This window comes from Moschus berezovskii, chromosome 15 (assembly GCF_049115385.1).
Source record: "Moschus berezovskii isolate FMDL1 chromosome 15, NW_MosBer_1.0, whole genome shotgun sequence".
Taxonomy (NCBI): Eukaryota; Metazoa; Chordata; class Mammalia; order Artiodactyla; family Moschidae; genus Moschus; species Moschus berezovskii.
The window spans coordinates 32,565,765-32,580,387 of record NC_142474.1 but is presented as its reverse complement, the minus strand read 5'-3'; the positions used below and the strand labels follow the sequence as shown (position 1 = coordinate 32,580,387).

Below are 14,623 nucleotides of genomic sequence, written 5' to 3'. Positions count from 1 at the left end.
TGTTTCTTCCTTTCTTCTTCAACACTACACTTGATGACTCCACTTGTTCCCATGCCAGAAGAGTAGTAATAGTCTTGTAAAACAATCAAATTTTTCATGAAATGAAATCCATTTCAAAATGTAGTCATGACAAGTACTGTAATAATTATTCATTTCAAGTCAGGATTTATTTTCCTGTCCCCTTTAAAAACAGTTTTGATACTTAAAGGGATAAAATCTTTACTAATCATTCCTTTAGTGCATTCTACAATTCCTTTAAGCAATGGAATGCTTCAACAGTGATAGTTTCTCTTTGCATAATCTATTGCTAAATCTATTGTGATCAAGAGATAATTAAATTTTCCTTATGAATTACTATTAAAGTCAATTAAGAATTTGCAGGGCATTTTCTTTAGAATTAAAGTATTTTTTACTTTAAGAAAGTAAAAAAAAACTAAAAAAAAATCTGAAGATTCTCCATTTATTAAAGCAAGCTAACAAGTTTTTGAATGCAAGAGAAATGAAAAATACTGAATGCCAATAAAATCACAAATATCCCTCAATTGTTCAATTGGAACACTGTATATGCCTGATTTAAGAGGACAATTTCATGACAATTACATTAAAGTCAACAGGAAAGACATCAGATATTCTTTCAGCAGCACCACGCAGTATATCAGGCAGATAGCCAAACGGCTTCCAAAGAAACATTTGTGTTTTACTTCAACTTTGAATAAGCAATGTTTGCACCTTTATGCAAACATCTGCCATCATTTGTTTCATCTCCACCAAAAGCAGTACAATTTTCCTCTTTAACTCCTAATTCAAAAAGAAAGAGTTTTTTCCTCTGCAAAAATTTGCTCTTATTTCTGAAGTCTCATCTGGAAGAGTCTTCACTAAAAATAGCTTTACAAGTGAGCCTTTTCACAAGAAAGGTATTGCACAAGTGAATTTCTCTGCACTGTCATTGCTTGAATCCATAAAAAAGATGAGGCATTTAGGGCTTTGATAATCATTGAAGTAGTAAACGGAGTTATTACATTTTAAATTATTGCAGTAGGTGTTGTCCTGGCATTTGACATTTTGCTTCCAGTTTTGGAATTAGAAAATACTGGTAGCAATACATGCAAAGAGTCATTCAAGCTGAAAGACTGATGACAAAATACAATGTGGGAAGCTACAACTTCTGCTGTGATTATTTTATGTTCTTCATCTAGATTTCTCGTAATCAAAATTTTATCACTTTCTATGATTCAAATTGAAGAAATCACACCTTTTATGCTTAGCTGTTATTATACGCTGGTTTATGTCAGACTTTCTATCATTTTCAATATTGAATGAACATTTGCATACCCCACAGAGAGCTTCAAGAGGAATTTTTCCTCATTTGATAATGTCCACTGTTCAGAAAATTTATCATGAAATTCACATTTGCATTTTGGCATTTAGAGGTTTAATATAGCAAATAAAAAAAGAGGTAATACAATTTATTTTCAACAAGGGTGACAAGACAACTTAATGGGAAAAGAAATGGTGCTGAGACAACTAGATAGCCACAAGCAAAAGAATGAAGATGAACCTCTACCTCGCATCAAATACAAAATTTCCATATCAAATAGATCAAATACCTATATATAAGAGCCAAAACTACTAACTCAGAAAAAAATGTCAGGGATAAATCCCCAGATTAGGCAATGGTTTCTTAGATATGACACCAAAAGCACAAGCAAAAAAGACAAAATAGATAAATTCGATATCAACCGAATTAAAAATTATGTGGTTCACAGGACACCATCAGAGATGTGAAAAGACAACCCACAGAGTGTGAGAAAATTTTTGCAAATTGTAGGGGACTTGTATTTAGGATAAATAAAGAATTGTGTGCTGTGCTTAGTCACTCAGTTGTGTCCCATTCTTTGCAACCCCATGGGCTGTAGCCCACCAGGCTCCTCTGTTCACGCTGATTCTCCAAGGCAAGAACACTGGAGTGGGTTGCCCTGCCCTCCTACAGAGAACCTTCCCAACCCAGGGACAGAACCCAAATCTCCCACATTGCAGGCGGATTCTTTACCATCTGAGCTACCAGAGTGGGGCTGTAAGTGGTATGACTGCTTTGGGAAACAGTTTGAAATTTCTTCCAAAGGTAAATAAAATTACCCAGCAATTCCACTCCTAAGTTATATTCCCAAGAGACTTGAAATCATATACCCACCAAAAAACTTGTACATGAATGTTCACAGCAGCAGTCGCTAAAAAAAAAAAAAAAAGTGGAAAGAACCCAAATGTCCATCAGCTGATAAATAGATAAGAAAGATGTGATATCCATGTAATAAGAGTATGATTCAACCATAGAAATGAAACCCTTGTACATACTACAACACGAATGAGCCTTGCAAACACTATGCTAAATAAAGAGTTGGACACAAAGGACTACATACTGTATGATTTCATTTATGTGAAACGTTCAAAATAGGCAAATCCAGAGACAGAGGGAGAAGTTAGTGGTTGCCTAGTGATGGGATAGTTGGGAAGAAATGGGGGAGTGACGACTAAAAGGTATAGGGTTTCTTTTTGGAGAGCTGGAAATGTTCTAAAATAATCGTGGTACAGCTAAAATGATCGCACAGCTTTGTGAATAAACCGATTGCATTGTAAAACAAACAAAAAAAATTGATACTAGTGACCAATGCAAAAATTAAGAAGTTGTATTTAATAAATCTAATGTCTGCATCATTGCATCTGTCACAGAGTCCAAACTCGTACGTGGGAACTGAGTCATGAAAGGGTTGGGAACTTGAATTTAAGAAAAGCAAATTGAACTCAAAGGTGAACTGTCTGCCTGCAAAGAAGAACTGCACTTGTAAGGAACAGTTTCGCTTAACAAAGTCATAACGGATCTTACACAATGTTTTGGGAAGCTTGCTTTCAGGGATTGGCAGTATTTCAGAAGCATGAGCGTACAGCGACTGAGTTCCATCTTCCTCGGCAGGGTTATTAGAGTAACGCTGCCGAGGATCTACTAAACCTTCAGAAGCCTGGTCCCCGCAGTGGGATTGGTTGTCGCCTAAGGAGCTGTCAATGATTGGCTGAGGCTGACATTGATTTAGGCTGACTTTGATTTAGCAACTTTCAGAAACCTAGGTACTGGAGTGAAACTGTTGTTGACTGGCTGATTTTCAGAAGCCACTGGAGTGAGGCTGTTGCTGATTGGCTGGTTTGCAAAGCCAGCGTACTGACGTGAAGTGATTTCTTGTTCAGGACTTGGAACTTGAGCCAGAAAATCTTTTCCTTTCTTGAATATGAAAAACAAGTACTTTTAATTTCTAGTTCCTTCTTTTGGTGTTCCCTCAGCTAAACTCATTGGAGACACCATAGAGACTGTCCAAATCTTTTATTTGTAGAGGAAGGATTTTCAGCTAGTAATTTAAGAACAAAATACTGTGGCAGAAAGAAGTGTTAAAGAGTGAAAGTGTTAGTCGCTCAGTCCTGTCTGACTCTGCGACCCCATGGGCTGTAGCCCGCCGGGCTCCTCTCATCAAGGGATTTTCCAGGCAAGCATACTGAAGTGGGTTGCCATTTCCTTCTCGAGGGTATCTTCCCAACTCAGTAATGGAAACTGGGTCTCCCACATTGCAGGCAGATTCTTTACCGTCTGAACCACCAGGGAAGCCCAACTGACTGTAAAAAGACGAATATAGGATATCTAGGGTATCCTGACAAAGCCAATATATGACGCAGGACAAAATCATTAAATATATCCCATATATATGTATATATAATGCATGGAAACTCTGTCAATTATACGTAAGACTGAGGCTCGGTGGGATTTGCTTTCTTACACAGTCCCTGCAGTCGGAAACGGGTCGATTTAGTATCTGAACTGTAAAAGGCAGGGATCCTCTGGGCCCGTGAGCCCGTAACATCTGTGCAAGGCTAGGCGCGCATTGCTAACTCGAGGTCGGCTAGAAATCGGCTGAATGTTTGAAGGAAGGATGCGTAGTTGATTAGCAGCGGGTGTAGAAACTGCAGCAAGGTACCCTCCTGGGAGACCGGGGTACGCGATCCGAGCACCCAGGCGGCATTCGAGTCCGCCCCCGCGCGGGCGAGGCGCAGCAGCTTCTGAAGGTTCTGCTGGAGGCCGTAGGCGGCTGAGCGGGGCGGGGCGAAACGAGGCCCCGCCCCCGGGAGCGCCTGTGTGCGTGGCTGGCAGCGCCGCAGAGTCCGACTCCACGATGCGGAGCCTGAAGACAGGGCAGACCGGCGGCGTGGTAGCCTTAACTCTGGGCAGCCGAGCTCGCAGCATCCGACGCAACCGCCTGGAAGCTTAAGGAGGCCTCGGCCCTGCGGCCCTGTGCCCGCCCCCTACCCACGGCAGACGCCCACATCGGCGCCCTTTGCGCGCGTCGGGCTCCGCCCCCGCCGTGCTCCTGCACGCTGCGCCCCCCGCCCAGCCGGCACGCCCAGCCGCCCCGCCTGGCAGAAGTGGGCCTGAAGCCGCCGCTCAGGCTTGAGCGACCCTCGCAGCGGCTCGGTCTTCCTCCGCTGTCGACTGCAATGGACGCGTATCCCCCGCACCGGGTGGGGCTGACCCGGGCGCGCTCCCTCGGCGGCCCTGGCCGAGGGTCGCCCTCCGTCAGGTACAGGGGGACGAGGCCTCAAAGGGGCGGGCGAGGGGTTGCGGGCTGTTGGGGTCTGGCGACGCCGCTCGCCGAAAGGCGTGGTCCGATATGGCTTCCTAGCGGACGGTTTTTCCCTGAACAGTTTCCTGAGGAACGTTTCCCGAGGAACGGCGCCTGGTGCCGAGGCTCCCACAATGGCTTCCTTGTCGACAGCCCTACAACGGATCCCCTGTGAAGACCCCCCTGCTTTGACATCCCCACCCCACAGAACATTTCCCCATGAAAGGATTCACTTATCGAGGACCTGCACAGTGGCTGATTAACTCACTTGCCTTCCCCGTAGAATATTTCTCCCAGAAATGGCCATCATTGGAGACGTCCCCTCACAATCGCTCCCCTGTATAGAACCCCATATTGGTTTATTTAGAAATGGCTGACCCGTCTTGCTCCCCTGAAGGAGCAGGTCTCGTTTAGAACCTTTCCTCTGCATTGCGTCTGCCCCCTCGCTCACCTTACACAAACACCCACCCGAACCGCATCTTCCATACTGCGCGTTTCCTCACTTCCCCCTGCCCTGTCCTGAGTCGCTCCCTCACTCCATGATGAGGAACTCAGATTGAGGAGAGGCGGAGGTCATTAGGGGCGCAGGAGGTAAAAACTAACTGCGTAGGGAAAGGGGGCCAGAATCCCCGAAAGCTGCGGACCCCAGGCCACAGAACCTAGAGATCAGGGGCCCGGGGTGCCTCAGTATAGGGAGGGTCCCCACCACCTTTCTGTATACGAAGCTTTATTTCTGCGCTCTGCTCCCTGTGCCTTTGGGACTGACCTCGACAGTCTTGGTATCGTTTGTGATGGAACTGGGTTGGGGCCGCCAGCGAAGTGTGGATGATGGAATAATGGAGGGGCTGTGGCAGAGACCGTTGAGAAGAAAGGAGGAAGAGAGAGAAATGGGCTTCGGTTCTGCTAAATTGTCATTAAACCAGAAGAGGGTTTTTGTTTGTTTTGTTTGCTTTTTCTCGATTCTAGCTCTTTAGCAAAGCAAATATAGTGTTCCCTTGAAAGAAGGTTCTCACCTTAAGGAAAACAGTCTTTCCTATATCTTTGTTATGGTATTTATGGCACTGTCTTTTAAAATTTTTGCTCGAAAATGTTTATTATCCCTTTGTTATGTTTTTATTTTGTTTTAACTCCACCAGATTCGTGACGAATAAGAGCTAAATCGTAGAATCATGTCCTTCTCATACTTACTGACGTTTCTTCTTCCACCCCAGCTACTAACACATTTTGTTGAATAAAGGATAGAGGAGGTGGGACTAGATACCCTTGGTTTCATTTGAGAGTCCTAATTGCTTCTGATTTGGCTGGTGACAGGTGACATATTTGGATTCCTCTTCTGCTCTTCAGTGGAATTCCATTGGGCTTTAAGGTTCAAATTGTTTAGCTGCTTATGGTAACCAGGTCCAGTCTGTTTTAATGTTTCTGACAGCCAGTTTCACTGTTACAAAGTATTTGAATGTTGAATACAATAGAAACTGCACAGGGTACTTAGAACTTGGGCAGCCACCCTTTAAATCCAAGGCCTTTGTAGATTTGGGGTTTGTCCCTGTCATCTTGAGCTTTGAAGTCTGGAGTCTTTGAAGGAAAAAAGAGCTTCCCAGTAAAAACCATCTCTAAAATAACTGCTTGCTTCCTTGCTTCTAGTAGCATGGCAGCATGCTTTGTGTGTATGTGTGTGTAAGTAGTGTTTTTTTTTATTAAAAACATTAATGTTCACTAACTACTAATCATATTCAAATTTTTAATTTTCTGCCATGTGGTTTGAGTGAAACTTGTTAGTCTTCGGATAAGGAGAGTACCAGGAACCTCAAGGCCTGGTGTTTATATACCTTTGGTAAAAGAAGTTTGATTACAGTTTCCCTCCTTTCCCTGCCGTTTTTAACTGAACATACTTTTCTTATTCATTCAGTCAAGCCTTTCCCTGATTATGACACTGAATGTTCCTACCAGGTTTGTTCTCAGTACTTTGCTATCACCCATATTTGGGCTTCTTTGCTACACTCTAACTCCTGAGTGATTAAAGAGGCAGGCCTAACTGGTGAAGTTACATTCCTAAAGACCCATAGATGGTACTTTGCAAGTGAGTGGCACTTTTCTAGCAATGGAGTTAATCTTCACAGACTAGGAATAGAGATCACGAGTTAAAATATTGTTGCTTAGATCTGGAAGCTACTCATGGTAGTCATCAGTGCTGCCCATCAAATATCTTGGGTTTCTGCCTCCTGGGAACGTGGTACAGTTGTACTTGCTTGCCCCCTTGAAGTTGAGTATGGCCTTGTTAGTTGCTTTTGGTTAGTGAAATGTGCACGGGAATGATATGTATCCCTTCATGGTAAAAGTTTCTGGTGTGTAACTTGCCACTCTCTTTCCCTCTGTTTTGGTGATTGTGTGCTCCAGATGGTGACTAGTCTCAATCTGGGAACCAGGATTTGCTTCCAGATGACCTATCTTTGACATGTAGACTGAGCAAGAAACAAGCCTATTTTCAAGTTACTGAGATTCTGGAGTTATTAACTGAAGTGAAAGTCGCTCAGTCATGTTTGACTATAGAGTCCATGGAATTCTCCAGGCCAGAATACTGGAGTGGATAGCCTTTCCCTTCTCCAGGGGATCTTCTCAACCCAGGGATCAAATCCGGGTGTCCTGCATTGGAGGTGGATTCTTTACCAGCTGAGCCACAGGGGAAGCCCAAGAATACTGGAGTGGGTAGCCTATCCCTTTTCCAGCAAATCTTATGGACCCAGGAATGGAACGTGGGTCTCCTGCATTGCAGGCGGACTCTTTACCAACAAAATAACTAGCTTTGTTTGTACTAAGGAACCAATGGAAATAGCTGAAATATGCTTTCCTACTTAAGATCTTTTCCTGCAGAGGAATCTGATCCTGCTTTGGACTTGTTTAACAGTTTAAATTTCACTGCCTCTTTATGCAAATTCCAACGTATGCTGTGCTGGATGTTGTGAATTTAGACAAATAAGGCAGGCCTCTGCTCTCCAAGAGCTTTTTTGTAAGTGGAGAGAGAGAAAAACAGTAAAAATCATAATACAGAGTGGTGAGAAATAAGTCTTGGGGATGAAATAGGGCTGTAGCAACAATAATGTTAGAAGGTATAGGCAGTTTTGAGACTCAGCAGTTGGCAAAATGGAGTTGCCAGTTACTCATATTGGAAACACTGGAATAAGAGTAGGCTTGTGGAAAAAGGGTTCATTTTGAGTTTCCTAATCTGATGCTAAAGCTGAAACTGCAATACTTTGGCCACCTCATGCGACGAGTTGACTCACTGGAAAAGACTCTGATGCTGGGAAAGGTTGGGGGCGGGAGGAGAAGGGGACGATGGAGAATGAGATGGCTGGATGGCATCACCGACTCTGTGGACATGAGTTTGAGTGTACTCCGGGAGTTGGTGATGGACAGGGAGGCCTGGTGTGCTGTGATTCATGGGGTCGCGGAGAGTCGGACACGACTGAGCGACTGAACTGAACTGAGCTGAACTGAATTGATATCAAAGTAGAGATACTGCATTAGCAGTTGGATATATTAGTCTGGAGTTCAGGAGAGAGATTGGAACTGGAAATACCACTCATATTACTGATGACTCCAAGTTGTTGTTTTTTTTTAAACTTATAAGACTGGATAGAAACCCAGGGAGTAAATGTCGATAGAGAAGAAGACCAGCATCCAAACTCTGGGATTTCCCGTGTAGAAAAGACAGTGTACCAATGTCTTCCATATTTTGGGGGAAAATGGATTCCTACCTCCTGAGATAAGGGAAGAATCAAGGACAGTCATGGTCTAATGATAAATATTAGCATAGACAATTAGATTTGGTAATACGGAGGTTGTTGATGACCTTGACAAAATAGTTTTGGTGTAGTGGATTCAGGAGAAACTAGGAGAGGAATTGAAGCAGTGAGTATGAAGAGTTACCAGTGATGCTATTTCAAGGATCATTATAAGGGAGAGCAGAGTAATAGGGCTGTGGCTGGAGGAGAATGAAATGTTAGAGTTCTTTTTGTTTTTAGGTGGGCAGATAGCATGTTTGTAAGTTAACAGGATGTTGGAGTACAGAGAGACAAATTAATGATTAAGAGAGAGAAGGGACAATTGCAGGGGTGAAGTGCTTGAGTACAGAGAGGGGTCTAGGATATAAATGGATATGTTGGCCTCAAGCTAGATAGATACATGGACAACGGTTCACCTGTAGTGATTATACTGACGCAAGTACTGGTGCATTGTTAGCTTGGTAGTGGGACAGAGTGAAAGTTCTCTTCTTACTACTTCATATTCTCAGTTAAATAAGAAGGAAGGTCTTCAGCTAAAATTGAAGAGTGAGAGAGGTGTTGGAAGTTTGAGGAGAAAGCAGGTGTGAAATTCACCCAGGAGAGTGGGGGGAAATGAGATGAATAAGGAAATATTTTTGGATTGCCAGATAGCACCAAGTGCCCATTTGGTTAAGTTTAAGATGAGACCCAGTTACCATGTTGAATGTTTTACCTTAAGATGTATTAAGCTTCTTGGATGTGGGCAGTGGGGGAGGGAGTGGCTGAGGTAGGATAGAGCAGTGGTCTCCAATTTTTTTGGCACCAGGGACTGCTTTCATAGAAGACCAGAGTTGGGGGTGGGGAGAATGGTTTTGGAATGATTTAAGTGCAGTAGGTTTTGATCTCCAGTAACGCGAGCAATGGAGAGTGGCTGTTAATACACATGAGGCTTCACTTGCTCACGACTCATCTCTTGCTGTGCAGCCTGGTTCTTAACAAGCCATAGACCAGTACCGGTTTGTCACCCAGGGGTTGGGGACCCTTGGGATAGAGGACATCATTGGAAGATAGGAGTAAAGGAACTGGGAGATAAGGATAGTAGAAGGTCAGTGCGTATTGAGATCATCATGGATTAAGTTGGGAGTAGTAATAGCAAAGAGACTATGATCCAGAAGCCAAAATCTTGAGGGAATGTGGAGGACTGAGTGACCTATTGTAGATGCCTGTAACAAGAAGGGATAGTGAGTGGTTATTATTTGTTGGGATGAATAAATCATCCAATATAAAATATAGTTTCTCAAAAAGCCTGTGTTTCCAGATTTAAACAACCCTCCAAAAATCAAGCACAGTTAATTTAAAAATATGCATGTGTGGTATAGCATGAAATTTTTGAGCACTATAAAGAGAAAAGGATATCTACAAATCACATAGAGTCAGGAATCATAAGATTGGACGCTAGAGGATAATGGAGCAAATAGTTCTTACTAAAATAAAATGGATTCCCACTCAGAATTCTGTATCCAACCAAATTCTCAGGCAGGTGAGGGAGGGATAAAAACATCTCACACATGCAAGATCTCATAGTTTAACTTTCCATGCACCCTTTATGAGCCACTGAATGGTGTGTGCTTTAGCAAAAAGTCTGACCAAGGAGCTCCTGTGCTGGAGTTCTATATGATGTATAGGTGAGATTTCTTCCTTGTTAAAGGGCTCATAAGAAAGGGCCTTCTTTGTTGGCTCCTGGAAATTACCAAAGAGTTGGGACCATTTTTTGGTTACCATTTCCCACATTGCTTGCCCTAGTGCTTAGGTCAGTGTCTGGCACATAGTCAGTACTCAGTAAATGTGAACTGCTGTTGTTAGCTATTGTGAAACACTGCTTGCACTAATTATTTGTTGAATGAATAGAGAATAATTATAGGTGAAATTGTGGGCTATGGGTGTTCAGAGAATGAAGACTCACAGTTGTAAGCTAAATGGTGGGAAAGTGGTTAACCATAGTGATGTTCTACTGAGAGGGCTTAAGTAAAGCCTCACAGAGGCAGATTGTCTCTTCAGGGGATGTTTATTGGACAGTACCCATGGTTCTCTTTTGGGTTTACAGATCTACAGAAATAGTAATTGTCCCTGCCTTTGTTGTTGTTGTTCAGTCGCTCAGTTGTATCCGACTTTTTGCGACCTATGGACTGCAACACACCAGCCTTCATCATCTCCCACAGCTTGCTCAGACTCATATCCATTGAGTCGGTGATGCCATCCAACCATCTCATCCTCTATCGTCTCCTTCTCCTGCTGCCTTCTTATCTTTCCCAGCATCAGGGTCTTTTCCAGTGAGTCGGCTCTTTGCATCAGGTGGCCAAAGTACTGGAGCTTCAGCTTCAGCTTAGTCCTTCCAGTGGATATTCAGGATTGATTTCCTTTAGGATTAACTGATTTGATCTCCTTGCAGCCTGACAGACTCTCAAAGAGTCTTCTCCAACACCGCAGTTTGAAAGCATCAGTTCTTCGATGCTCATCCTTCTTTATGGTCCAATTCTGACATCTGTACATGACTACTGGAAAAACCATAGCTTTGACTATACCGACCTTTGTTGGCAAAGTAATGTTTCTGCTTTTTAGTATGCTGTCTAGGTTTGTCATAGCTTCTTTCTTCCAAGGAGCAAGCATCTTTTAATTTCATGGCTACAGTCACCATCCTCAGTGATTTTGGAGCCCAAGAAGATAAAATTTTTCATTGTCCCTGCCTTAAGAGAGCTCAAAATGCAGAGCAAGATATGACCTTGTATGTATGAAGATGTGAAGTTTCACCTTCAGTGTACTTATTGGGATGCTGGCCAGGGAGGCTTGGTTTGGTACTTATAGAAGTAAAAAGGGTTTGTTACTTATTTTTTTATGATCTTACTTCTGAACCAGGGGTGGAGGACTATATATGGATTTCACCCAGCTCTTAGAAAGTAGGGCCTTCCCAGGAAAACTTTTGTAAACTGAAATGGCATAAAGTGAAGAAACAATTACTTTAAAACACATCTTGCTAACAGAGGCACAAAATAAATCAGGATAAAGCAGAGATGCTCACAGACACGGTTCAAAGCTGTTTCTGAGATGCTGAGTGTAGTTACCAGGAACGAGCTTGTCAGTGCCACTGTCATTGCTCCACCATAAAACAGACAGTGGCTATCTTTGTTTTTCATCTTTTTCATAAAAGCAAAAACCCTCTTCAAATTTCTTTCAGTTACTGAAAACAGGTAGGTCTTTTGTAAAAGCGACATTTTGAAAAGCAAGCCTCTGTCTGCTTATTTTCACATATGTTTGGGATGACTGTGTTGTTGCATCAATAGTGCACAGTATTTTAACAGTGTTTCCTAGCTCTTGGGCTCTTCTGTGATGTTCTGATTTTTGGAGATGGGGAGTAAATGATATGCAGATGCCCTCAAGAGTTCTACAGCTTACATATTGTTGTTTTGCCCTGAAATTAAGAAGAAAAGAAAAAGCAGTTTGTGACTTGGGTATTTAAAACTGTTATCTGTAATTTGGGGCTTCATTGGTGGCTCAGTGGTAAAGAATCCACCTGCCAGTGCAGGAGATGTGGGTTTGATCCCTGGATCAGTAAAATACCTTGGAGAAGGAAATAGCAGCCCACTTCAGTATTCTTGCCTGGAAAAATTCCATGGACAGAGGAGGAGCCTGGCAAGCTACAGTCCCTGGGATCACAAAAGAGTTAGACATGACTAAGTGACTAAACAACATCTGTGATTTTGAACCCTGGTTTGAGGGAAAGTTAGCTAATTTGGCCTGTTTTTTGTTTTAAGCTTATTTGAAATAATATTTATAGGCGAGTTGCAAATATGGTATATAGTGTTCCTATATGACCTTTACCCTGCTTCCTCTGATGTTGACATGGTGCATTTATCAAAGCTAAGAAAAAGTAAATTTTTGTTTACTTGAAGTTTATTACTCCAAACTTCATTTGGATTTGCCCAGTTTTTCCACTAATGTCTTTTTTCTATTCTAAGATTCAGGTCAGGATTCAACATTGCATTTATATTTTGGTGTGCTTTTAATAGTCAAAAATATACGGGAAAGTAATTGTGGATGCCTTCTGAATGAAGACCTGTGAACTGACTTTCCAAAGAGCAGATTGTATGTGGAAATGCTCAGAGAAGGCTGGAGAAAAGGAAAAAAAATGGAAAACAATATATTCTTTTTTTTCTTTTTAAAGTTTCAGACTTTATTATGATTGAGACACATTCTTTTCATTAAAACTACTTTAAGAATTAAGGCCCTCCCCCCACAACCATCCTTCCACTTATATCCGAATGTGGCCATATGTACCTTTACATGTATGCAAACATGAAGATTTGCCTACTTCAGCACACAGTTGACAACTAGACAGTCAAGAAAACATGTTAGGTGAGACAAAGAATTTAGCTTAGTGTTTGAAAGAGCTGGTAAATCTTTCAGTTCAGTTCAGTCGTGTCTGACTCTTTGCAACCCCATGGACTGCAGCCTCCCGGGACTGCCAGGCCTCCCTGTCCATCACCAACTCCCGGAGTTTACTCAGACTCATGTCCATTGAGTCAGTGATGCCATCCAACCATCTCATCCTCTGTCGTCCCCTTCTCCTCCCACCTTCAATCTTTCCCAGCATCAGGGTCTTTTCAAATGAGTAAGTTCTTCACATCAGGTGGCCAAAGTATTGGAGTTCCAGCTTCAGCATCAGTCCTTCCAATGAATATTCAGGACTGATTTCCTTTAGGGTGGACTGGTTGGATCTCCCTGCAGTCCAAGGGACTCTCAGGAGTCTTCTCCAACACCACAGTTCAAAAGCATCAATTCTTCAGTGCTCAGCTTTCTTTATAGTCCAACTCTCACATCCATACATGACTACTGGAAAACCCATAGCTTTGACTAGATGGACCTTTGTTGGCAAAGTAATATCTCTACTTTTTAATATGCTGTCTGAGTTGGTCATGACTTTTTTTCCAAGGAGCAAGGGTCTTTTAATTTCATGGCTGCAGTCACCATCTGAAGTAATTTTGGAGCCCCCCAAAATAAAGTTTGCCACTGTTTCCCCATCTGTTTGCCATGAAGTGATGGGACCGGATGCCATGATCTTAGTTTTCTGAACGTTGAGTTTTAAGCCAACTTTTTCACTCTCCTTTTTCACTTTCATCAAGAGGCTCTTTAGTTCTTCTTCACTTTATGCCATAAGGGTGGTATCATCTGCCTAACTGAGGTTATTGATATGTCTCCTGGCAATCTTGATTCCATCTTGTGCTTCATCCAGCCCAGCGTTTCTCATGATGTACTCTGCATATAAGTTAAATAAGCACGGTGACAATATAGAGCCTTGATGTACTCCTTTCCCGACTTGAAACCAGTCTGTTGTTCCATGTCCAGTTCTAGCTGTTGCTTCCTGACCTTTGAGCTGAGTCTTCAATGATTAGGAGTCTGCCAGTCAAGGAAGGGGGAGGAAATCTCCAAATGGTCTTTGGCTCCTCAGTCTCGCCACACTCAGACATCAAGTCCTGGCTGGCATCAATCCTGCATCCAGAGTCTCTTACATTTGTGTCCTCTTACTCCTCCTGCTGTTGTCCAAGTCCCACAGGCCCAACTTGGGCTATTACCACAGTCCCATGGCCATTCTTCTTCTCATTTTTCCAACCACCAATCCACTGTCTCTGCAGCTGCCAGTGAGCTCAAATCTGAAGGTGGCACTCCCCTACTCAAAACTCAACTGTAGAACAGTCTTAATGCCTTATAGTGACGTATAAGACCCATTGTTAGCAGGTCACAGTTTATCTGTCCTACCTCCCCTCTAGCCATTTCCCTCTTCAAATCCTTCATAGCAGATTGTTTGTCTAACTCTGAAGACAATACCATACACTTTCAGATACCTGTATGGTTTCTGCCCGCTTTATTCTCCCTTCCTAAAATGCCCCAATCCTTTCCCCACCTGACAGGTTCAGACTCGTCTAGTCCAGGAATCAAAGGGAGCCTAGCTTGGTGGGCTTTTATAGCCCCTTCTCTGCCACAGGTCAGGTCTGGCATATAAGTACTGTGGAAATCAGTAAATGGAGCAAGCATTCCCCTCTAGCCACTACTGTGTGCACCCAGGCTATCTGATTGGGCATCTGAATCAGTTCATGGTTGCCATGCCAATTCTCTATGAAGACTGCAGCCTGCTTTGAAATCCCAACTCAGCTG

General features: G+C 42.9%; 1 protein-coding gene across 2 annotated transcripts in view; it reads left to right on the top strand.

Moving 5' to 3' along the window:
- The first annotated feature begins 4,175 nt into the window (after positions 1-4,175).
- DNAAF9 (dynein axonemal assembly factor 9) overlaps positions 4,176-14,623 on the top strand; it is a 172,357-nt gene continuing 161,909 nt past the window's right edge. For both annotated transcript variants that reach the window (XM_055432434.2, XM_055432427.2), the window contains exon 1: positions 4,176-4,616. In XM_055432434.2, the coding sequence (XP_055288409.1) occupies positions 4,534-4,616 (83 nt within the window). In that variant the 5' untranslated portion in view covers positions 4,176-4,533. The remainder of the gene's footprint in view (positions 4,617-14,623) is intronic.